This window comes from Canis lupus, chromosome 5, assembly GCF_011100685.1.
Source record: "Canis lupus familiaris isolate Mischka breed German Shepherd chromosome 5, alternate assembly UU_Cfam_GSD_1.0, whole genome shotgun sequence".
Taxonomy (NCBI): domain Eukaryota; kingdom Metazoa; phylum Chordata; class Mammalia; order Carnivora; family Canidae; genus Canis; species Canis lupus.
In genome coordinates this window covers 74,457,424-74,480,611 of record NC_049226.1, presented here as the reverse complement: position 1 = coordinate 74,480,611, position 23,188 = coordinate 74,457,424, and the positions used below count along the sequence as shown (strand labels likewise).

Below are 23,188 nucleotides of genomic sequence, written 5' to 3'. Positions count from 1 at the left end.
GTCTTGTGAGGATTAAAAGAGGTAACATATACAAAGAGCTTGGCACACTCCCTGGCACCCATTAAACAATAAATATGTGGTTGCTTTCATTAATATTTTATCACCAAAAGTCACAAGGATATCTTCTCTTTTCTATTTTATGTGCCATCTATTGTTTTTCATTCTTAACCAGTTTTGTTTGCCAAATAGCAATAATTCATATAAAAATCTTAAATATATTTTAAAGATTTGCATGCATAAATGATACACATATACACACATACATTCACATATGTATGACATATTCATATTTATAGATAGATAGATATCACATAGAGAAGAATATTATATACTCAGGTCAACTGGACTGACTTTGCCCAGACTTTTTATTCTCCATTGGTCTGATGATTACAAATTTGGAAAACCTGAAATAATTGCTTTTTAATTTGTTTTTCCTTCCTCCTTCTCTATTTTTTGCAAGAGGATTTCACCAGAATGCTGTTCAAATGGAAAAAAATAAAGGAGAAAACCAACTACACTTAGGGTAGATTTATCTAACCTGGATGATTTCCATAAATGTTGACAAAGCATTACAGCAGGAAAAAATACTCTGTATCTCCATAAGATGCTAAATATGTCTTCCATTTCACCCCCAACTTTTGGTGGTTTCTAATTTTCTTAGACACAAGCAAGAAAAATCAATGAGTGCTTTATCTTCCCGATTTCTCATTGAGCAATTACTGAGTTTCCCAATCAGTATTTATACAGTTAAATGATCTTGGAAGTAGCTGACTTCTCGTTTATTCAAGAACTTAACAAATTTCAAAGGTAAGGAAACAGAACACTTTATTATAAAACTTATAAAATAATTAAATATTACACATATATTTCGACTTTTCTCTATAACCCATTGTTTTTTATTCAACAGTTTTCCTCAGAATTAATACCACTTACTCAGAGAAGCAAGTGAGAACACATAAGAATAGGCTATTAATAAATTAATTTTTCCATAAAATAATAAAATGATCATTATATAAAGAAACAAATAACTTGCAATTTTTCAGAGGGCAAGGGTGGTGTTATGGAACTGTGTGTTTCTGATGATAAAGTGGCCACAACCCTAGGCCAAGCCAAGTGGATTGAGAGACTATGCTAATCATTTTTTTTCTCTGAGATTCAAGAACGCATGATTTTAATTAGAACGGGAACAAAGGATGCTCTAAATTTAACAAACCACTGTCTAGTTGGTTGTGCTGAGCTGGCAAATCCCTGTTTGAATTGAGACTTTATAAAGCAGTAAAACTGGGTTACATTCATCAAAGAAATTGAGGAATAGAGTAGAATTATATAAATATGCCCTTTTTAACCACATCTCAAAAACTTACAGAAGGACTCAGCCTTGTAAGTTACTTTGGTTTTGGCAAAATAGTGTGGTATTTTCCAATTGAGAACAATTTTAAGCTCATTAGTGCCTATCAACAGCTGGCTTCTGGTGACTAAAAACATCATCTGAAAGATTATAAAATATTCTTATTCACTGAAGGATCTTGGCTTATTATGATTTATTAATGTTAACATAGCAAGAAGACAGATGGGGTTTTCTATTGCCACTCTTTTTTCTTGTTAACTAAATCTCAGGGAAAATTTAAACATGACAGTTGGTAGAAAAAAAACCACAAGTGGTCTTTAATTTTCCAAGCAGCTCTGATATTATGTAGGGAGCCTTATAAATGACGGTCTACTCTCCTTCAAAACACTGCTGTTTTGCTCTTTAGCTCCTCCTAGATTTTTACCAGAAATTAAAATCTCCCCAGTTCTGATTCCCAAAGAGCAGACTAGAGGCTTCCGTGTACTTGTTCCACTAGCACCAAAAGTTATGAGGTTGATATACCGCATAGGACATCAACATTTGCCTTTTATGTGAGTTTGTGGGCTTTTTGTTTTGTTTTTTTGAGTGTGAACTTCAATTAAATGGAGATCTTAAATAGTCCATGTTGCCCTGTTTTCAGAATATTCCTTGGAATACTTTTCAAGTTGTAAATTTTAGTCTTGGAGACTCTCTAAGCAGAATATCCTCTAAACAAAATTATAAAAACAACACACGCACACGAGATAAACGTAACATGAAGCTTGCTAGTCCAGCAGCAAGCACAGTTATGAGCACCATTTGGCTTCCTGTGTGACTCCGAGCTTGGGCTGTCCACAGTGCCAATCAAACTGTGAGCTCCAGGTAACAGTTAGGCAATGTGTTCCATCCAGACTTGATTGCTCCAAGCCTCAGTCTTTGACCTGAAGTCTTCAAGGACCTTTGCAAAACGGAGGTCTTGCCGTGGAACCCTCTGAAGTTCAAAGGGAGCAATCTCTCCCAGCATTGACCAGATTCTCACTTTGTCAGAATTAAAATGTGACGTAGCTCAGTGTGATCCATCACTTCTTTCGTGTAACAGTGCAAATCAAAGTTCTTTTGTCCTTTCTTTTGCAAGTCAGATTTGTCCTCGCTTCCCACGTTCAAGTGCTTCGGAGTACCATGTGCTTTGGGGAAGTGAATGGGGAGCCTGTCTGTTCTTGAGAGTCAGCTCCACAGATGCTGCAGCAGCAAAAAGGTGGCCTGCAGTGACCAGCCTTCGATGTGAAACGTGGCCGGTCTCTCCAGAGGCGAGAGGTAAGATCTTGGCCCTCAGGTGTCAGGGAGGGCATGGAGATCAGCTCTTCCTCGTGCATGACTTGCAGCACTGTTGACCGTAAAATTTGTGGTTGCAGACGCCGTGCTGAGGAACTAGGTGACACCAGCTGAAGAAATCCACACAGGATGGATCCTCTGCAATGAGAAAAAGTATTTAACCCCTTAGGAGAAACCTTAGCCTTTTTCTTAAGGTGAGAGCCTACAGGTCAAAGACCTTGGATCTGCCAGCCTCATGCCTCTGAGTGGTTCTGCTCATTATACACTAGGACTTCGCTGGGAGGGTGGGGGAAGCAGTATTAAGACATCAGAAGGGACTAAATGTTGACAGGAGGGGGAAAGTGGATGTTAAAAATGTTCTATCCAGCCAGAGATTCATGTCTGACCCCAGTAGCCTGGAGCTACCATTCTGCATCCCTAGCACAGCACGTGAGGAATCCCCTGGGGATGTTGTTAAGCCACTGCTTCTGATTCAGAGGGTGTGGGGTGAGAGCTAAGGGGCTCTATATCTAATAAGCACCCAGGGCATGCTGCTGCTACTTGGTCCACAGACCTTACTTTGGGGAACAAGAGGCCTAATGTATCAGGAGTCATCACACCTGGGTTTGAGGCCCAGCTGCAGTACTCCACATCAATTTAAATCTCATAGCCAGTCTGCAACTAAGTGAATTTAAGTCAACACCGGTCCTAACTTCTTTTATTAACAGATGTGATTATGGACCGTGGAAGCAGGACATTGTACATCAGGGATTTTCACCCAGAAGGCCCTCCCTAGATACAGAATGCGTGTGAAGCTGTATGTAAGATTTTCTTTATATAAACCTCCGTGCACATTGGGTCTTAGCTGTTTTACTGGATACTCAAAGAATTTTCACTTCAGAAGTGCTTATGGAAAAAAAAAGAGTGCTTATGGCCTACCTTGTACATAAATAAATGTCCTCATTCACGGTTGGAAGGGTTTTCCCCTTCATCTACGCAAGGCTTAGAAGTCACTTTACCTTCACCTTGCCCAACACCCCCTACTATTCATAGGCACCCACCTACATCCCTTCCAAAATGATCCTTCAAGTGCCCCTCTCAGTATTATACTATATGTTGGCAAATCAAACTCCAATAAAAAAATACAAAAAATAAAAAATTTTAAATGGGAAAAATGGAAACAAGAGCAATAAAATTATGATAAAGGTCACATTAAATAAAACATCAAAATAGGAAATAGGCAAAATTACATATAACAAAAGATGTGCTAAAAAACATGTTGGTAATGAAGATAAGAAAATTATGTCATAAGTAGGCAAACATTTCAAGTTACATAAAATCCTTTTGCATGAAAAAAAATTATCCTTAAGTAGCTCTGCTCTGTGCCCTTGGACATGGCTGCAAGGCTCTCGGCTCTCCGGTTTCTTTTCCTGCTGCTCCCGATCTGTCTCCTGCTCTCTCTGATTCAGAACTGCCTGTAGTTCTTTCCCCATGCCTTTGTCTTTCTGCTAAAATACACCTCTCCCATCTCATAGTAGTCCTGCTGATCCTCTCAAGATAAGACAGTTCATGTCATGTCTCAGCCCCAAACTCTTCCTTTGGCCCCTCCATCCACCTAGAATGAAAGGGTTAGTCCTTACAACGGCTGACGTGGCCCAAGGATCTGGTTCCCCCACTACTGCTTGACTCATCTTCTTCCTCTTGTCCCCTCCCCGACATGGGCCACCTGCCTGATGCCATAACGTGCCAGGCATACTGATCCAGGCATCCAGATCCTTTCTTTTCCCTTTAGTTTCTACTCAAAGGCCACTGACAGTAGGGCCTTCCCAGACTCCCCCATACAAGCAATGTGCTCCCTGGCCTCCCAGAAAGCACTCCCTCCTCCCTACCTTGCTTTATTTTTCTACCCTGGGTCTATCAGCCCTCATCCTATTATGTGTTGCCTTATTGTCTGGCTCCTTTCTGGAACGTAAAATCCTTGAGAGCAGAGTTCGCCGACTATTTTCATTACTTTATTCCCAATGCTTAGCGCCTGTCACAGAGTAGCTGCTCAAGAAAATGTTTGTTAAAAAAAAATAGCTTTCCTCTAACTATCATGGCTGAAACAACCAATGTGAAACCCACAAAGTCTCAACTTGGGTATAATGGTGAAGGAAGAGAATTTTTCTTCTTTTCGGGAAGTCCTGGATATGGAGTCTAGAGAATTTTCTGACAGGCTGGTAAAGATATAAGAGAAAAAAGGAGGAAAATAGGCTTTTTGTTCTGAGCATCTAGAAGAGGGAATACTGACCTGGACCATCACAGGGATTAGGGGTGGGGCCCCAGGAGAAGGGTGTGGGATCTGTATTCAATTATTTTTAATATATACTTGTACAGTATCTTCTATCCCAATCAACTAGCACATAGCCTAGTCCACCAGAATGTACATCTGAGTCAGTTTCTATTTAAATCATAGAGATTATCCTATTGAGGCAGTGGAAATACTGCATCAGGATAAAAACAGACCATTAAAATGATGGTCCTAACTGCACTGTTGTATCAACACCTCAGAGTTAAATCTGAAGTCCTTACAATGGCTGACCAGGCCTCCAGGACCAACTTCAGCTAATCACCTAACGCCTGCCTACTTTATACATCCTCCTCCAGGTGTCTGGCTGTTCCTTGATCATATTCACACATTCCCACCTCAGGGCCTTTGCATGTGCTGTTCCAACTGGCAGGAACACTCTCCTTCTACATATGCACATAGCTTGTGTTCCTTTAGGCGACCTAAAGGTGACCCTAAAGGAAGGTGAGCTATGTGTGTATCTAGAAGGATGTTGCCAGGCACCTGGGTGGCTGAGAGGTTGAGCATCTGCCTTTGGCTCAGGTCATGATCCCAGGGTCCTGAGATCGAGTCCCGTGTCAAGCTCCCTGCATGGAGCCTGCTTCTTCACTTCGGTCTCTGTGTTTCCCTCATGAATAAACAAATAAAATCTTTAAAAAAAGAAGAGGATGTTGCCTTGTTCTTTTATCCCTAGAAGAATGGTAGGGATATGTGGCAGGTGCTCTGTGACCTGGCTTTGAATGAAAATAGAGAACCTCACAGTACTTTACAAACAATCTTGCACTTCACACATGTTGAACACCTATGCTGTGACAGGCGTGGTGCTGGATGAACAAAATAACACCAATGGCCTCCCTCCCCATCTTGGATCTAACACGTGTCTTGGCTCTCCCCCCACCACGTACTCCCGCCCAGCAGCTTTCATGATTGGCCACTGTCCGTTAGCCTGTCTCAAAGTACCTAGGGGGCATCCACTGATTCTTGGCATGTGTGGGTTTGTCCGGGGTCATCTGACTAACAAGGGGAAAGGGAAGTCACCAATAGGGAAAAAAGGAGGAAAGAATTTACAAGTTCATGACCACTTGCTCAGAATGTGGGTTTCTTCCCCCATAAACTTTGTGCTGAGAAAGGCTGCAGGTTTGTAGAATTCTAGTATCACCTTGGACGTGGCGTGGCTCGGAGAAGCTGCTACATTACTAGTTTTCTGGTCTCATGCAAACCTCAGATAGGGAAGGAGAGAGGACAGAGGGGGGCAAATTGATGCCCTGGGCCTGGAACCAAGGCTCTAAGATGTAGATAAACAAGGATAACGATTTAGAAATGTGAAGTGAGAGGACAAGGGAGAGTGACAGTCCTGAATCTGATTCACCATCAATTGGGAAGCACGGGCTAAGAAATTTAGTCTTGGAAAAGCTGTCATTGGAAGAAAGGAAATTCAGCAGGTACATGGTGGAACGTAATTTAGCACAAGGAAATCGGATTAGGGGAAAGAGACCTTTCCTGGTGTGTTTGTCAGGTGACTTTAAAGAAAGTTGGGCGAGTGGAAAGCAGTATAGTTCACGCAGATGATTCAGTTGCCCATTTTCTCAGCAGCACGCACTGCGCTTCGTTGGAAGGACGGTAGCCACGCACACACGGAAGCTGTTGTCTGGGCTAACTCACGGCTCAAGTTCCCCGAGGACGACTCCCACTCCCCCCTGTGTTCCTACTCGTGAGCGTAATCTCTGGTGCACGGTGGTTACTTTTTCACTTGCTTATTCAATTAAAACGGTGTTAAAAAAAAATGGGACTTGCAAGATTACCATTTCCCCCTTTCCAAGTAAGAATTAATGGCTAAAGAGTCGTATCATAGAACTAAGTGTTCCCTGCCTATGTGTGTGTACAAGATCATTCTGAGCAGGAGCTGCCCTGGATTTGTGCCCTGTACACCTGTGGGGAGCCTCGTTCACACTGACCGCACTGGGAGAGGCCCCTAGACTTGTGCCAGGAATAAACTGCACAACCAGATAGGATGGGTGAGACTAGTAAAGTTGACTCAGGTGTGGGGCCCTTTACCTCGCTTTTCAGGAGCTGGGCAGAAGTTTGTGTTACAGGCTCGTAGCACTGGAGGTTTCTGACGGAGCAGACAGCTTGAGGAAGGCCGGCCCTGCTGAGCACAGCGGACCAGGCGAGTCTGGACACCCCCTCCACAGGTCACCGTGCACTGCAGAAGAGGGGAAGAGGGAGGAGTCAGCGACACCCAGCTGGAAGGTGTCCCTTCAGAGGTCAGCAGTGTCAGAGAAGCCTCTGTGACATGACCAGGGTGCCTGCTGATGAAGCAGGGGTTGGCCGGAGCCCGGCACGCAGGCCCATGGCCACAGTTAATACACGGGAGCCTTGTGATCTGGTTAGAAGGGGATCTTAGGCAGATGCATCTATCTCAGCCCAGAGAGTGTGTCTCCAGTTAAGTGGCTCGTAAAGGAGAGAGCTTCCAGAAATACAGAAGCTGCCATAGAATGCAGAACAAATCCTCACAGTATTTAAAGAATTCCAGATAATCTCTGCGGATCCAATAGGGGGGTGGTTCAGCATTAGGACAGTGAATGAATAATACTTCGTCCGAGGCAGTGTTGGAATCCTGCCCTCTTTGCCCAGCCAAACTCTGAGTTGGCACAGTGGGTGTGGTGTTTCCTAGATAGAAGTCAAGGGTTTCCCCGTTCAATTAAAATAAAATAAAAAATAGATGACTAACAAGGACTATAAACTTTATTTTTTCCAGACACATAATAGAAAGATATTTTATAACTAAGGAATAAAGTATCAGGAAAAAAGCCCTTTGCATTGATTATTTTTTGTTTTGCTTTTTAAAAAATTTACTACATACTTTCTTATTTTCAGATTTCTTATTTGCAGATATGGTTAAGTGTTCATTTTGAACAAGCATCATTATACGGACCGGTATTTGGGAAAAAATAAGTGGGAGCAGAAAGCATAGGAGTTGTGGATTTAGCGCCAAGTTCACGTATAGCCCTATGAGTTGGGCTCATCATCTAAATCAGGAGTTGGCAAACTTTTTCGATAAAGGTCAAGATAGTAAATATTGTCAGCTTTGTGGGCCATGTTGTCTTTGTTGCAACCATTCAAGTCCGCCTTTGAAGCACAAAAACAGCCGGGGGGGGGGGGGGACAGACGATATGTAAACAAAAGAGCACGGCGTGGTTTTTTGTTTTTTGTTTTTTTACGGCTGAGTTCTAATAAAACTTTATTTACAAAAAAAAATAGGCAGAGATTGGGGGCACAGATTTGGCCTGTTGGCAATTGTGTGCTGACATCTGATCTAAATAATCTTAAAATAATCAATTTCCAAATCTCTTAAATAAGATAGTGATAAAAAATTTGAAAAAGCCCACAGCCATCTAAATAGTGCCTAGCATGATGTCCAGCTGATTAGAGATACACAATCGCACTAGTTTCCTTTCCTTTTCTCTGTAGTTTAGTTCTCAGATCTTCCCCAATACACACAGGCTCTCACACACACACGCACACTATATATACACACGTATGGATGAAGGTGAACTTACATAGACACAACTTTATAGACCTCCATTTGTGCTCACACATCCCCCCACCTAGCCCCTGTGTTTAATGATGGGGTGGGCGGCCCCTCTCAAGCCGGCGAGTCCTTGAAAGAGCTGGGACATCTGTTGGTTGGGAAGTGTGAGGACCACCACGTGGCCCCTCTCCCAGACTCTGCTTCACACACCAATCCCAGCCAATCAGAACCGAACTACCTCAAGCAAAATTTCATCCGAGTCTTCTGAGAAAAAGGGTCCCTCTAACATCTGATGATTTTTAAGAGCTGGTGTCCTTGCCTGAGTTGACCAACTCTGAGCTTTTCTTGCCTCCTCTACAAAACAGGGACAAAAATACGCCTGAACAGGCTGTTACAACAAATGTCCGCTGTTACATAATTCAGAAACATGCCATAAAAACCAAAGGAGTCAAGATTATGAGCAAGGTTTCCAGAATACAGAAGACTCTAGTGGGGATTTTAAAAACAGCAGCAACCGTGACCTTTCAGCACCATGTGACCAGCCTGGTATAAGTGCTTTGTATTATCTTCGGCGCTCATGAAAAAAATCCGCTCTTCAGGACATTATCGTCTTGATTTTCTAGCTGTGGAAGCCGAAGCTTACGGATTGTGGAACCGGCCCAGGGCCACACGGGGTGGAGCTGGCCAAGATCTCCAGTTGTTCGGCCTCCAGAACTAGAGCTTCTCCTCTTTACATTTGGACGGGGGTGGGGAGGGGGGGTGGGGGGCTAACAGCAGCCTTTGCTGGGCCTCCTTCTGGGGAACGCAGCCGAAATCTGCACAAGCTCACCTGCTGCCACGGCGACGAGTACCACGCAGCCGCCACGCTGAACCCAGGATGGGCGGGACAAGCCCCTCTCTGGCAGGGTTCTTCCAAGTCGAGGTTTGGCTTCTTAATATTGCGGCACCTTCGCTCGGGGAAAGTTAGCAGCTTTCCCTGGAAGGGCTTCTCGCTGCATTTCATCTCCCTCTTCCTCACGCCCAAGCCACAGGTCCTCGAACACTAGGAGCCAAGAGAGGAGGCATTAGGGGTGCAAGGCTCCGCGGTCAGGCGAGCTGAGCAGAGCATCGTCCACGTGGACTTCTAGGAATGGGATCGCAGCGGGTCAACCACGTGTGCTCGAGGATCCTGAAGATGCGGCAGCCGCGTCCCTCATGCCGCTGCAAAGGAACCCAAGCCTAGGGAATTCGGAGGCCCCAGGTGGGCGCCGTCCAGCAGCCCCAAGAGGCCCGTGTGGGCGCGACACGGCCCCTGGACAGTCGGGCAGGCGGGGGATGGGCGCAGGGCATCGTGCAGCCTCACGTGGCCGATCACCTGTGGCCTCTGGCTCTGAGGAGCTGCGCGTGCAACGGGCGAGCGGGGCACGGGGGGGCCACGTGGGAAGGAGCCACCAAGTCACAACTTGTCCCCTACCCTGCGTCTCACTGGGCGGAGCCACCACCCAAAGCTGTGTGACAGCAGGAAAAAGGGCAGGCTGGAGGCTGAGGAAGTATGTGAGAACTTAAGTACTTTAAATGGCATCGCGGGGTGAGATGGGGAATGGGTAAGGCCCCGCGGCCTCCTAACTGCCCTGTAACCGAGCGGAGCCTGGTGCCCAGAGGGGAGCGCTGAGCTCACGGCAGCTCCCCGCGTGGGGAGGAAGCGGGGCTGCGGGGCAAGTGGGCAGCTCCAGGTCGCACAGGAGGGAGGAAAGGCTGCAGGGAAAAGGGGGCGTCTCATTTGCAGGTGCATTTAGCCCTGCGGCTAGAACCCCAAGGGAATGGGGTGCGGGGCACGCACTGCTGGGTATGGGGCTTCTTGTTCAGACTGAACAAAGGACACCAGCGGCCACTACCAGGGGCTGCGGGGCTGGAGGCCCTGCCTCTGCTGGCCGCCTGGTCCCCTCCGGAGCGGACACCTTGCCATCAGGACCGGGTGCAGCCCCCAGGCCTCCTCTGCTCAGGGCTCCTGCGTCTATATGCATGCACTGCAGTTTCCCACGCCACAAAGCCCAGGGACATCTTCACGGGCCCTGTCCCCGCCCCCCCCCCCCCCACCACCACCACCTAGGCCGGAACGAGGCATGGCCTCCTCGGGGGCTCAAGAAGATCTCCACTCCTGAAACACCCTCTTTCTTCCCAGCCACGGCCACCTCCCCGAAGCGCCCTGCCCGCCTCCAGGCTGCGCTCTCCGTGCTCAGTGCCAAGTGGCCCCCACCCCGGCCCTGAGGAGGCCTCAGCTTGCACCACGCCCTCCTGCCACTGCTCCCGTTGGCTTCTCTCTCTGCGCCCTCGTATGGCGCACACCTTCCTTCTGGAAGGATCTTCCCTCAATCCCCCCCTTGCCCAGTTCTTGCTCATCCTTCAGACTCACACTCCCTGGAACATCTCTCCTGGCAAAGACTCTTCCTGGTGGCAGGGCTGGGGGACCCCAAGGTCTCCCGTGGCATTACAGACTCCCCAGTGCAGCAGCATTCTGCGTGCCCCAGCCGCGGCGCATTCCATGCACGGGGTGGAGACCTGCACCTCCACTGCCCACGCACGGGCCCGCTCAGTGCGATGGAGGCTTCGGCAGGGTCCCATGAAGAGGCAGGAGGAAGAATGGACGAGTAGTAGGCACCTGCTCCATGTGTGGAGCAGGAAGGAGGTGTGAGCATCTGGGTGCTGGTGAGCGAGCGGAGCATTCCAAGACACGACCCAGCGGTACAGACTCTCACTCCTACCTCACTCCAGGAGGAGACAACCCACTGCAGCCGGTTATTCTTGGGGCATCGTCCTAGCACGCAGCCCTCCTGTGACTCTGGCCTTGGGATGCTGGAGCACAGGGCCTCGGGGACCTCCTCTGCCGTTGGGGAGCTTTTGCACAGGACGTCGCGCTTCCTCACCCCTCGCCCGCACGTCTTGGAACACTGGAGATGGGGGGAAAAGGTCATTTGCATGCTGGGAACAAATTAATGAGGTATTCACAAAAGTAACATTAAGCTTTAGAACCAAATGCCCAATATAATCCCTGGCAGCCAGCAGGAGAAATCTTTCCTCCCTCCAGAGGCCTTAAATGCAGGTTGGCATTCACCTTCACCAGCGAATGCCCGGGGCCGAGGCTTTCTCTGCGCAACAAGCATGATTTACTGGGAGAACGGTACGTGGCCTGCTCCCGGCCCTAACTGTGGCTCGCTCCCTGGCACAGGGCAAAATTGGTCTGGGCACTTGGCTAAGGAGGATTATCGTGCTCCTGACAGGAAGTAGAACAGAAATACATGTACACATGTAGCAGCAACGGATCATGGCGTTGATAGAAATGGGTTGAGGGGTCCAATTCTTCTCCCTACCCACCTGCTGCCTCTGGGGTGGGCTCTGTGCTAACTCTAGGGGAAGAAATAAGTAAGCATCGGCGGATGTCCGTGAATGGGCCTGTCCCTCCTGCACCAGCACATTCTTGTCCTTTCCAAGGACTCTGTGAGAAAGTGGGGAGTAATCTCCTCACTTTCAGATGAACAGTTAAAAACTTGTCAGGGTCACTTAGGAGGTGTTGGCTCCAGGTCTGGGTCTGCCCTCAAGGGACATGTCCCATCCCTGGCCCTGTTTTCTGATCAGAAGGGCCGTATGAAATGTGCCCCTTGGGCCTTGGCTCTTTGTCAATATGCGAACATCTGGACATGATTCCAAGCCTCTTCAGAGGATCAACATGACTCCTGGCTCTTCACGTCCTTAAGGAAGAGGGGTGACGAGGACGATAGTATCATACTCTGCAAACCACAGCAGCAGAGAACGTTTATTTAATGCCTTCCATGTGATGATGCACGTTCACCTATTATCACACAACCTTCTACCAAGCCTCTGAGATACTGCTCTTGTCCCGTTCTCCAGAAGGGTCATCTGAGACTCAGAGCTTAGAGAACTTGACCAGGATCAAACAGCTGTCACGTGGCAGCGACAGGCAGACAGATTTGTGGGGCATCAGATGGGGAGATGTACCATTAAGCAAATCATCATTCATTCACTTTCAAAATTGCAAAATGGTTGATCCTTACTCAATAGAATTCTTATGTTTTCATTGTTTTTTTTTTTATTTTTTTTATTTAAGAATGATGAGACAACTTAAAATTGCATCCCAGAGGAAGGATTTCAGAGACATGGTCTCCAGAGAACAGATTACAGTAACAAATTTTGAGGGACTTTCAAATTCATCATGAAGATGTTCTCAAAAGGACACATTTGGTCTTAGTAAATACCAACCAACCAACCAATTAAGGGCATAAAACACTCTCTCAAAATATTTCCATTTGGGGCAAACTCTGAACGAAAGCTTTTCATGATGTCTCATTTGGAACTGCTTGGTCCTCCATTTCTTTTCTCCATGCCTACCCACACACATTTAGCTAAAACAGCCCTCTGAATTCTCCTCTTGTAAAAAAAATGTGCCTCCTTACTTGCAGAGAAAGAGACCAGACACGACACCATACCCTTATTTAGATGGACCTTCTGCTATAAATGAATATATTCCTTCATTTTGAAGCATACCGATACATGTCAAAGATACTCTTTCCCCCTGCTGTCACCTTAATCCCCTAACAGAGTTTTAACATTAAAAAAAAAAAAGATCCCATGATCCATAATTGAAACAAAAGCCTTAATCTGAACTCTGTTGCTACAACTCTGGATGTAGCAGTACATGGCTATATTTAATCAGAAATCAGTGCTCTGGGATAATGTTCCCTAAAGGAAAGCATAGTAGAAATGTGATCATGGGCTTCTCCCTGGCTTCCCAGTTCAGGTGATGGAACCCTGCATCTTTCTGATTATTCCATAAAATTTGCCTGACATCCAGGCTACCACAGAGCAGAATTTTCACCGTCAGCACATCTGGGACCAGATCAATCTTTGTTTCAGGTGGCTGTCCTGACACTGGAGGATGTTTATCTCTACCACCTGGATGCCCAAGACATCTTACCCCCAAGTTGGGACAGTCAAAAATGCCTCTAGACACTGCGCCTGAGAGGACCTTTGACAAACTCGGGCCCCGCTAAGCACCTCCGAGCTGTGAATGGCAGGTAGGTCTATGACTATTATGACTTTATAGATTTCTACCTTTCCCTGAGAATTTGTGATGATGGGAAACTTTATGCCTGACTCCCCCTCTGTATTTCTCGAACCCCCATGGCTCTTTCCCCTGAAGTAAGAGTTCAATACCCTTCCTACAGCACCACCTTTGTATTTGTGTTTTCCATTTGCTTTGGAGAATTCAGGAGCCATTCCATCTGCCAATCACTGACACTCAAATCCCTTCTAGCTGTGCTCACTGGTCTAGCCTCAATGGCCCTCATACTCCACTTTCTAGACTTCTAAGGAAGACTCTCAGCTATTGTGCAGGGGTTCCCAAAGTTCAGGTTGCATAAAAATCACACACACAAAAAAAACCTGTGAATTAAAATGCCTTGTCACATTAACTCCATGTGATTCCTGGGAAAGCATTAAATGGGTGAGTGCCTCGTGGGGAGCAAAGACATCACCCCTATTTTTGCCACCTTTGTCCAGAAGAAACAAGACTCATGATTCCTAAGTCTTGCCCAGTTACCTGAGACCACGGCCCAAGGCTCCATTCCGGAGGGCAGGCATGGCTGTTGCAGACTTGAACCTGAGTGGGTGTGCTCACTGGGCAGAGAGAATGCAACACTGCTTCCTCCTTCTGGAAGGGCTTCTTCTGGACACACTGGATCTTTCTGCTCTGCTGGCCCCCCGCACATGACCTGCTGCACACACTCCATTCGCCTGGCTTCCAGCTTGCAGTGAAAAACAAAATTACTTCCAGTGAAGCTGAGGCTTTGGAGCATCCCTTCCAAAGCAGTTACTGCCTAAGCGTTAACCACCCGATGGAAGCCGTCGGTCAATTTTAGAACCAATAAGATATATACCTACATATTCACAGTCTCACACACACACACATACACACACACATTTACACATATGCTAGACCAGTGGTCCTCAAAGTGTGGTCCCCAAGCTATTAGCACAGCATCACTTGAGAACCTGGTAAAATTCAAATTTGCAGGCCCCACCCAAAACCTGCATAATCAGAAACTCTGGGGATGCAGCCCAGCAACCTGTGTTTAATGTTTGTGTGAATCATATACTAAAGTTCAAGAATCACTAGCTACACCATAACCTCCAGAGATTGGTTTAATTGGTCTGGAAATAGAGATGAGCACAGACATTTACCTGCCCCAGGAAAATGCAGCCAGAATTGAGAGTAACTGATCTATATCTGTTCCTTCCACTTACAACCAAGAACACTGAGTCTAGTGAGAATAAATGATATTTCCAAGTTTAAAAAAAAAAAAAGAACCAAATCCTAGTAATTATTCTTCTCTGGGCTTTGAAGCTTATGCTAATGTGATAGGATTATATTTAAGGGAGTGATAGGGAGTCATATTTAATCACCACACAGTTCTGGGCAAAAACACATTCCTGTTCTCTGCTAGGGAAGAAACGTGTGCCATTTGGAAACCTGAGCAATTCATTCATTCAGCCAAATCTACTGGGATCTTCGCTTTGTGCCAGGGACTCTCCTAGGCATCAGGGTTGGAAAAATGAACAGGGCAATGTTCTTTCCATTAAGGAGTCTACACCACAGTGATGAGGTGGATATGTGAATAAGGACAATACTATGGGATAATTGCTGTAATAGATGTTAATACAAAGTACAGTAATGAGACAGAGGGAAGAGTGATCCAAGGGGGGCAGGGGAGTAGCGGGGAGGGATGCCTGCAGGAGACAGAGGCGCATTCACCTGTGGTCTTATAGGAATTATTTCTAAGGAGACAGTTCCCCCAACTATCCTGGTTACTCTTAAACTTTATGGATGGGTTAGAGACACAACCTCGTGTTCTTTATTGAAAGATTGCCAGACCACATTTTTCATGGTGATCTGAGGCTTGGAGTGTATCTGAATGAAAGGTGATGCCGTGAAACCTACTAATCCTTCCCAACAACTACAGTTGATTAATTGATAATCTAGGATTGGAAGGCCTAGCATAAACAAGATCCCCCAGAGGCGACCTTCTGCATTTCAGTCATAGGAGCGATATCTAAAACTGACCTTGGCTTACCAGAGAAAAGAGACTTATTATTATGAGATTATTAGTTTCAACATTTTCCTATAAAGATGGCATTTCTGTCTACCCAATTCAAGTTTTTCCTTCATGTGATAAATATGAGGAGTCCGTGAAAGTAGGGAAAGAGCACAACACAGGCAGACTTTTTGCATGCCAGACATGGTCCTGCACCCATGGGCTCCAGGCTCACTCCCCATCTAACCTCAGTTCCTACTGACCCCACCTCCGAGCCCAGCTCCTATACTGTCCATTTTCTCCTCCTTGCTCTTTTACACATGACCTCTTCCTAGCACATCTTTCACTGCCTCTCAATTATTTACTTACACACCCATCTCTTCCCTTTGATTGTAAGCTCACTGGTGGCAGGAATACAAGTTCTCCAGACCCCCACTGTCAGCCCAAGGCTGGCACCAAGTAGGTGCATATGACATGGCTGTTGTATGGGAAGGTAACTGTTAGATCACATGAACTCCTTTGTTCCTGTAACTCGAATAGTCTAAGACCTTATTTCCAATATATATCTGGGGAACAACAGTCCCTGAAGGTCCCATTATTCCAACAGAAAATACCAAGATATAAATGATACGTGGAGAAGAAAGGAAAGAAAGGGAAGGAAGGGATCCTGCCTGTTTTACCACACCAACCCTGCAGTCACTATACGAGCCTGTTCTGCTTTCAAATCGCCAGTAATGGGCAGCCCAGGTGGTTCAGCAGTTTAGCTCTGCCTTCAGCCCACTGTGTGATCCTGGGGACCTGGGATCAAGCCCCACGTCAGGCTCCCTGCATGGAGCCTACATCTCCCTCTGCCTCTATCTGTGCCTCTCTCTCTCTGTGTTTCTCATGAATAAATAAATAAAAATCTTTTAAAAATCACCAGTAAGTGGTTACTGCAGAGCATCATTTCTACACATGGTCATCATGGAAGTTCTAAAAGTCAGGTACAAGCTAGGCCCTCTCTCTTTTCATGGATGGACATATGAGTAGGGTCCCGTTCTTTGCTTAGCAGAAATAACCAACAATAGGAAGGAGGCTTAAAATCACAAAATATCAGCTTGCCATTCAAGCAGACTCACAGGTCCTACACACACACACACACACACACACACACACACACACGTTTGTAAAGAAGATATTACTCTAAAAGTGTCAATAACACTGTCTGGTAACCATATCTTAGAGCCACTGGATATTTTCTTAGAACCAGATAATTCTTAGCAAAACGGGAAAATCTATGGAAGCTCACCAAATTTTTGTCTACTCTTTGTGTTCAGGACACAGCTGGTTCCACATTCTTGGAGAAAAACTAGGTGGACAACTGGGCACACAGGATTGGTGAATAGCTGAAGCCCCAAACAATTATGATAAATGTACTATTATAAGGAAAAAATATATGTATGTGTATAAAAATATTGTGCAATATAATTGCATCACCACAAAGTAAATACTGCTTATTAAGATGGTCTGAAACATTAGCGAACACAACACTGCTTTAGAAGAAACTGTCAATTCTATATAAATACATTTGGCAGATGATAAATCACACAAAAGACTCCATTCGGCTGGGAAGATTACTTAAAATTAGTGTTCAAACAATAGTGTGGCTAAAATCTATCCCAAAACAAACCCACCCAGCTCCCCAAAGAGTGCCATCATCAGAAGTGGATTACCACTTGGCCTCTACCTCTTTTTATTTTGTGTCCTGCTACTGTGTAATTTGCATTTGGGGTTTCATTGAAGGTCTGCATAGTATTATGATTTTTAGATTCTTGGATGACTATATGAAAGTTAAGCACACAACCACACGTAAATTTAACTAATATAAGATTTTGTGTTATTTAAATATCTGTGTGATTTAGTTCAGAGGAGGTTCTATATAAGATTAAAAAAAAAGAGAGAGAGAGAGACACCTTTAAATCCTGTGGTTAGGTTTGGACAGCTGGCATCAAATGAAAGTCTAAAGCAAATCTGTGTTTTTCTAGTTATATATTTTCACCTCAATTGTCTTCTTTTCTCTGTTGCTTTTTTTGGGCATTCTATCTCTCTCTGGGTCACTTTTGAGCAGAAGCACCGGCAGTGGGTTTTAATTTTCTCATATCAACAAGAAGAGCATACAAGTACAAATATAACCAGAAAGACATTTCCAGATGACTTACTAAGCAGGGCAGGAGAAAGCATTGCATATTTTGGGTTCAGTTGTTGGCTTGGTTCTCGCATTGCAGAACGAGGAACTGACTTGAGTGTTTTGATCTCGTAAGCAAATGGCCTTTATGCTTATGTAACCTAATAAGACATCAAGAGTTACAAAGTGAAAATTACAGATAACCAGATTCAACTTCGTTTCCAAGTGCAGCTTCTGACTTAGCAGGCCTCTGATGTTTTACTTAAGGTACCGAATCCAAATACTGTGTGGAGAACACCTTTTGATAAAATCTGCAACTAATTTGAATCCCATTCCCCCCCTCCCCAAGATCATAGTTTTCATATTTTAATAGTTTTAATGTGTAGCTTCTTAGTTTTCAAGACCGCTGCAGATTCTTGAACCACGAAGTGACAAATACAACCTTCTGAAAACAGGGTGGCTGGAAAGGGGGAACTCCTCAAAAACTTTAACTCGCGCTGCATCCATCTATTGGGAAATGTTCTTCAAAGAAAAACTGTTGGTTAATTATGTGTGGAAACTCTACTATCCTGCTTTTTCCCTGAAGCATCTTCTACTTCCATAAGAAGTGGATAGAAACAAAAAGTTGAACTCTCTGAATATGTATTCAAACCTGTCAGCTATTCTTGTTTTGTTGTTTTGGTTCAGAGGCACCTATTGCCTGACTTGCAATGTTTGTCCCCGGACTTCTCATCAGAGGCACATATTTTTTGTGTGTGAATAATTTTGTCTGTCAGTTCCCCAAATAGGAATGCTGCTTCCTCTCTGAATTCTGATTGTTTATATTTTTCCTTAAAATGGAATCTGAGAAACAATGAAAAGTCACTCCTGTAATAATGATTAGGTCAAAGTAGGTCTGCTTGGAGGAGGCATTTACCGAACACTAGGATTCCCTTACGTTAATCGTTTACTTCCAGAGCATTAATTCATTTGGACTCTCCTTCTCACATGCCTCGGACACACTACAGTCTGTAAGTCATGTGGAGGGATTGCTAAATCAAGGCAAGGGAGAATCCCACAATGCACTTCTCCAGCATCCTCCCTCCGCTTGGACTTATTCCCCATAAATGGAAAATGGATGGACTCTCTCTCCTTCCCAAGGAACTGTGCTCTCCCGGAAATACCAGGAAGTTAGTGCAAATGATCTCAAAGAGCATTTGGCACATGAAAAACTGCTCATCGTTCAAGACCAAGTGCAAAAAAGCTGAGTATAATGTATCGATAGCATGGTTTCTGTGCAGTGAAAAAAGAATATGATCTGTGTGGTGTATGTCTGAGAACATCTAACATCCCTGTTTTTATACTTGCATAAGAAAACAATAGAGTAAAAAAAAATAAAAAAGAAAAAATAAAAAAAAAGAAAACAATAGAGTGACACAGACAAAAGTATTAACATTGGCTTTTGCTGATTAAAGGATTAGGGAAAATTATTTTCTTCTGCCTAGCATGTTGCCTTTAAAACGTGTATTACTAAAAATGTATTACTTTTGGTCATTTTACATTTTCTTCTCTTCTCTAAGTATAACACACAGTGTTGTATTAGTGTCAGGTGCACAACATACTGATTCAACAATGCTATGCATTGCTCATTGCCCATCATGATACATGGGCTCTGAATCCCCTTCATCTATTTCTATAAAAATGTATTACCTTTCAAGTATTTAATATATTTAAAAAGAAGTATTTCCTCGTATTTTATTAATTAGCACAAACACCCGAAGCAGCCTCATAGACTGAAGAACTTCTTCATTTTCTGTATTTCTGCTCTGTGTCGGGTTCAAGATGCCCCACTGTGCTTAGGGGGCGGACACGGTTGGGAGACCCACCATCACCAGATGCTTTGATAATGAGAGAATGAGTGACCAAACCTTCATGCTTCAGTTTTATGGGTCCATTTAGAGACTTTCATTCTTCTCAAAGGGGAAAGCATAGTGAAAAGACTGCCTTACACACAAAAATATGAGTGTTTTGGATCAAAATAAAAACGGTTGCCTTCTACTCACTGAGAGGATGGTTGTTGTTTCCCCTCCCTTAGGAGAGGGATTTCTCAGATTGAACACACTTCCCTCCCGATAGAGATTTTGCTGGCCTCATCCCAGAGGGGATGCAGTGATATGACACCCGTGTTTCAGACAGAGGCCTTATGTTTGCCTTGCCTGTGTTCTCTCTGGTTCTGACCCTACCTTCCACAAGCTTCAGTGGAGGTTCTTACTGACAGAAAAGTCAGTATAGGGAGAAACTAAACTGTTGGCTGAAAAGAAAAATATAAATAAAGGGGTCTTTTGTAGATTTCTCCCCCAAAATTCAGATATATAACTTTTGAGTCCTGCTTCTGAATGACTCGGATTTTGGGAGACTTGGTTCCTTCTCTGTAGGAATATCCTCAAAGAGTATAATAATATTTGCTTTTTATAGGGATGTTTTCCACGAAACACAGTTCTTTTGTTGCTTAGTTAAATCATACAATTTAAAGAGGTCTGAGATCAAAGAACCTGTTTTGAGAGGAGACTTGGAAGGTAGAATTGGGAAATCCACTACCTCCACCACAGGAGACGGAGCATTCGGACTGCACTGTACTCCAGGCGTGGCTGTGCCTTTTTGAGGCTGGCTGAGTTCCATTCGCGACCTTGGGAAGTGCATACTTCCAAGCTATCCCCGGATTTTTGCCTTGCATCAGGACCTGGACAGCATAAGATACAAACCAGAGATTGAGAGACAGGTCAGACCCTGGCATTCCAGAAATCTCACCAAACGTTTTAAAGATACTTGTACGACATTTTGACCTTAACGTTGGGTCACACCATTGTTCCCAAGTATGTTTTATGTTGATTTCAGGTTTTCCCTTGATACTTTAAAATGTGTATTTCCATGTCATCAAAGCTGTGATTTAGATAGATGCTCAATAGGGAAATATGGCTTGACATTTGCTATATGCCCACAACCTTCAACTCTATGAAGATCCATTAATAAAGCAAAAAAAAAACCTTTTTTTTTTTACAGTATATTGAAGGAAGTAAGGTTATATTATGAGGTCCAATCTTCCCATTTAACCTGAAAGCATGACACAGTACTAACACACAGCGGTGCCTCACAGATAATGGTGGAAACTGAAAAAAATATATTTATATTTATATATTTGTGTATCTATTCATATATTTATATACCCTGGGCCACAATTTAAAGTTTCCTGGGTGCCATGAGAAGCTGGACACAAGGGAGGTACTCCAAAAACTGCAGACTACCCCTATCATCCACTTGAGAATCCAAGCAGGCTTTAGTAGGATTTCCAAAGAGAATCTGTCCAAAGAAAACGTGTCTGTTGATTTTGTACCAGGATGAATGGATAAGACAAAAATAAATAGGATCAGAAGTAGGGGTTGGTAATGTATATACAGGAATGGATTTAATCTCTAATATCAAATGGACTTAGGATACAAGAAAAGATGCTCAACATCACTGATCACCAAGGAAGGACAAATGAAAACTACAATGAGATATCACCTCACACCAGCCAGAATGGCTAAAATCAACAACACAAGAAAGAGCAGGTGTTGGCAAGGATGCGGAGAAAGAGAGTTCCTCCTGCACTGCTGGTGGGAATGCCAACTGGAGCACTACTGTGGAAAACAGTATGGCGGTTCCTCAAAAAGCTAAAAATAGAACTACCCTATGATCCAGCAATTACATGAAGATTTACTCAAAGAATACAAAAATACAAATTCAAAGGGATACATGCACTCCAATGTTTATAGCAGCATCATCTACAATAGCCAAATTATGGAATAGCCCAAGCGTCCATTGGTTGATGGATAAAGAAGAGGTGGTATTATATACAATGGAGTATTACTCAGCTATAAAAAAATAACGAAATCTTGCTATTTGCAATGAAATGGTTGGAGCTAGAGAGTATGATGTTAAGTGAAATAAGTCAGAGAAAGGCAAATACCATATGAGCTCACTCATATGTAGAATTTAAGAAACAAATGAGCACGGGGGGCAGGGGAGAATGAGAGAGAGTGGCAAACCAAGAAGTAGAGCCTTTCTTTAAAAGATTTCATTTATTTATTTGGGAGAGAGAGAGCCCAAGCAGGGGGATCAGGAGAAGAAGAAGCAGGCTCCCCACTGAGCATGGAGCCCAGCAAGGGACTTGATCTCAGGACCCTGGGATCATGACCTGAGCTGAAGGCAGACGCCCAACTGACTGAGCCACCCACATGCCCAAGAAACAGAGTCTTAACTCTAGAGAACACACTGAAGGTTACCAGAGCGGGGTGGGGGGGGGGGGGACGAAACAGGTGATGGGGATTAAGGAGTGCACTTGTCCTGATAAGCACCAGGTGATGTATGAAAGTGCTGAATCAATATATTATAAACCTGAAACTAAGATTGCATTGTATATTAACTAGAATTTGAATTTTAAAAAAAGGACAAGGATTTAGGATAAATCTGATCCTATAAGGTCTGGCCACTAAAATAAGAGCAATCATTGACTGGCAGATCCTACTTGTTAGGCCCTTTGCTGGGCATTTTCTATGCATTATCTCAAAACATTCCTATAATAGCTCTACAATATAGCTGCTTATTTTTTCATTGGAAAAAAAACTGACAAGAAAGAACTTGTACAGAATCACACAGATGACCAGTGAATAAACTTAAAATAGAATGGGACCACCAACAAAATGTGCCTAAATACTGAAATTTATCACCTTGCTTTTGGTGTAGGCAAACATTATTTGCCTCCCTTTCTGATGCTCTCTTTTCTTAAATATTGCTTTTCTTTTTTTTTTTTTTTCCTTCTTTTAATTTCCAACATGAGTATAAATAGCTGTTTCTCTCCCACCCCAGGAGTCTTGTGGAAAATACTTTACCACTAGGACTGGGCATTCATGCCCAAAGAGCAAAGCAGATTTCCAGCTAAAAATAGGAAGCCCTGGCTCTATCTCTGTCTGGTGGGATCCCACTTCAGTTAAAGCTGGGTGGGTGGCAGCTGCTCAAGGACCTTCATTATACCAGACCACTGCTCAGGATGCTACAAAGTGGTTTCCACTTTGCTATTAGTTTCAATGTCTCCAGGAATATTATGGCTTACTCTGAAGATTCCATGGTGTGAACATCATTTGTTGTACAACAAAATGAATCTTGGTGCCTTCCAGAAACAACCAACATGCTGACAGATGGGTCTTTGTTCCCGTCGCCCCCATCCAAACCCAAACCAACACACAGCAGGTAATAATACCATTAAAACAGACAAATGCCAAATTCTCATTAGTCACCAATGAAAACGTCAAAATCAAGGTCCTAGAAGTCTTATTTTTGAGGATCTTTCTAGTTTTTTTCTTCTTTTTATAGCTCTGTCATACAACTGTTCTTGATATTAAGTAACAACTTAGAGTTTTATTTGCAA

At 44.1% G+C, this 23,188-nt stretch overlaps 1 protein-coding gene across 1 annotated transcript in view; it reads right to left on the bottom strand.

The window, feature by feature from the left end:
- Nucleotides 1-808: 808 nt before the first annotated feature.
- ADAMTS18 (ADAM metallopeptidase with thrombospondin type 1 motif 18) overlaps nucleotides 809-23,188 on the bottom strand; it is a 141,420-nt gene continuing 119,040 nt past the window's right edge. The window contains exons 18-24 of the mRNA XM_038538825.1: nucleotides 20,323-20,464; nucleotides 17,780-17,906; nucleotides 14,090-14,294; nucleotides 11,238-11,423; nucleotides 9,326-9,538; nucleotides 7,020-7,167; nucleotides 809-2,797 (exon numbers count right to left, since the gene is read on the bottom strand). Of these exons, the coding sequence (XP_038394753.1) occupies nucleotides 2,682-2,797; nucleotides 7,020-7,167; nucleotides 9,326-9,538; nucleotides 11,238-11,423; nucleotides 14,090-14,294; nucleotides 17,780-17,906; nucleotides 20,323-20,464 (1,137 nt within the window). The 3' untranslated portion in view covers nucleotides 809-2,681. The remainder of the gene's footprint in view (nucleotides 2,798-7,019; nucleotides 7,168-9,325; nucleotides 9,539-11,237; nucleotides 11,424-14,089; nucleotides 14,295-17,779; nucleotides 17,907-20,322; nucleotides 20,465-23,188) is intronic.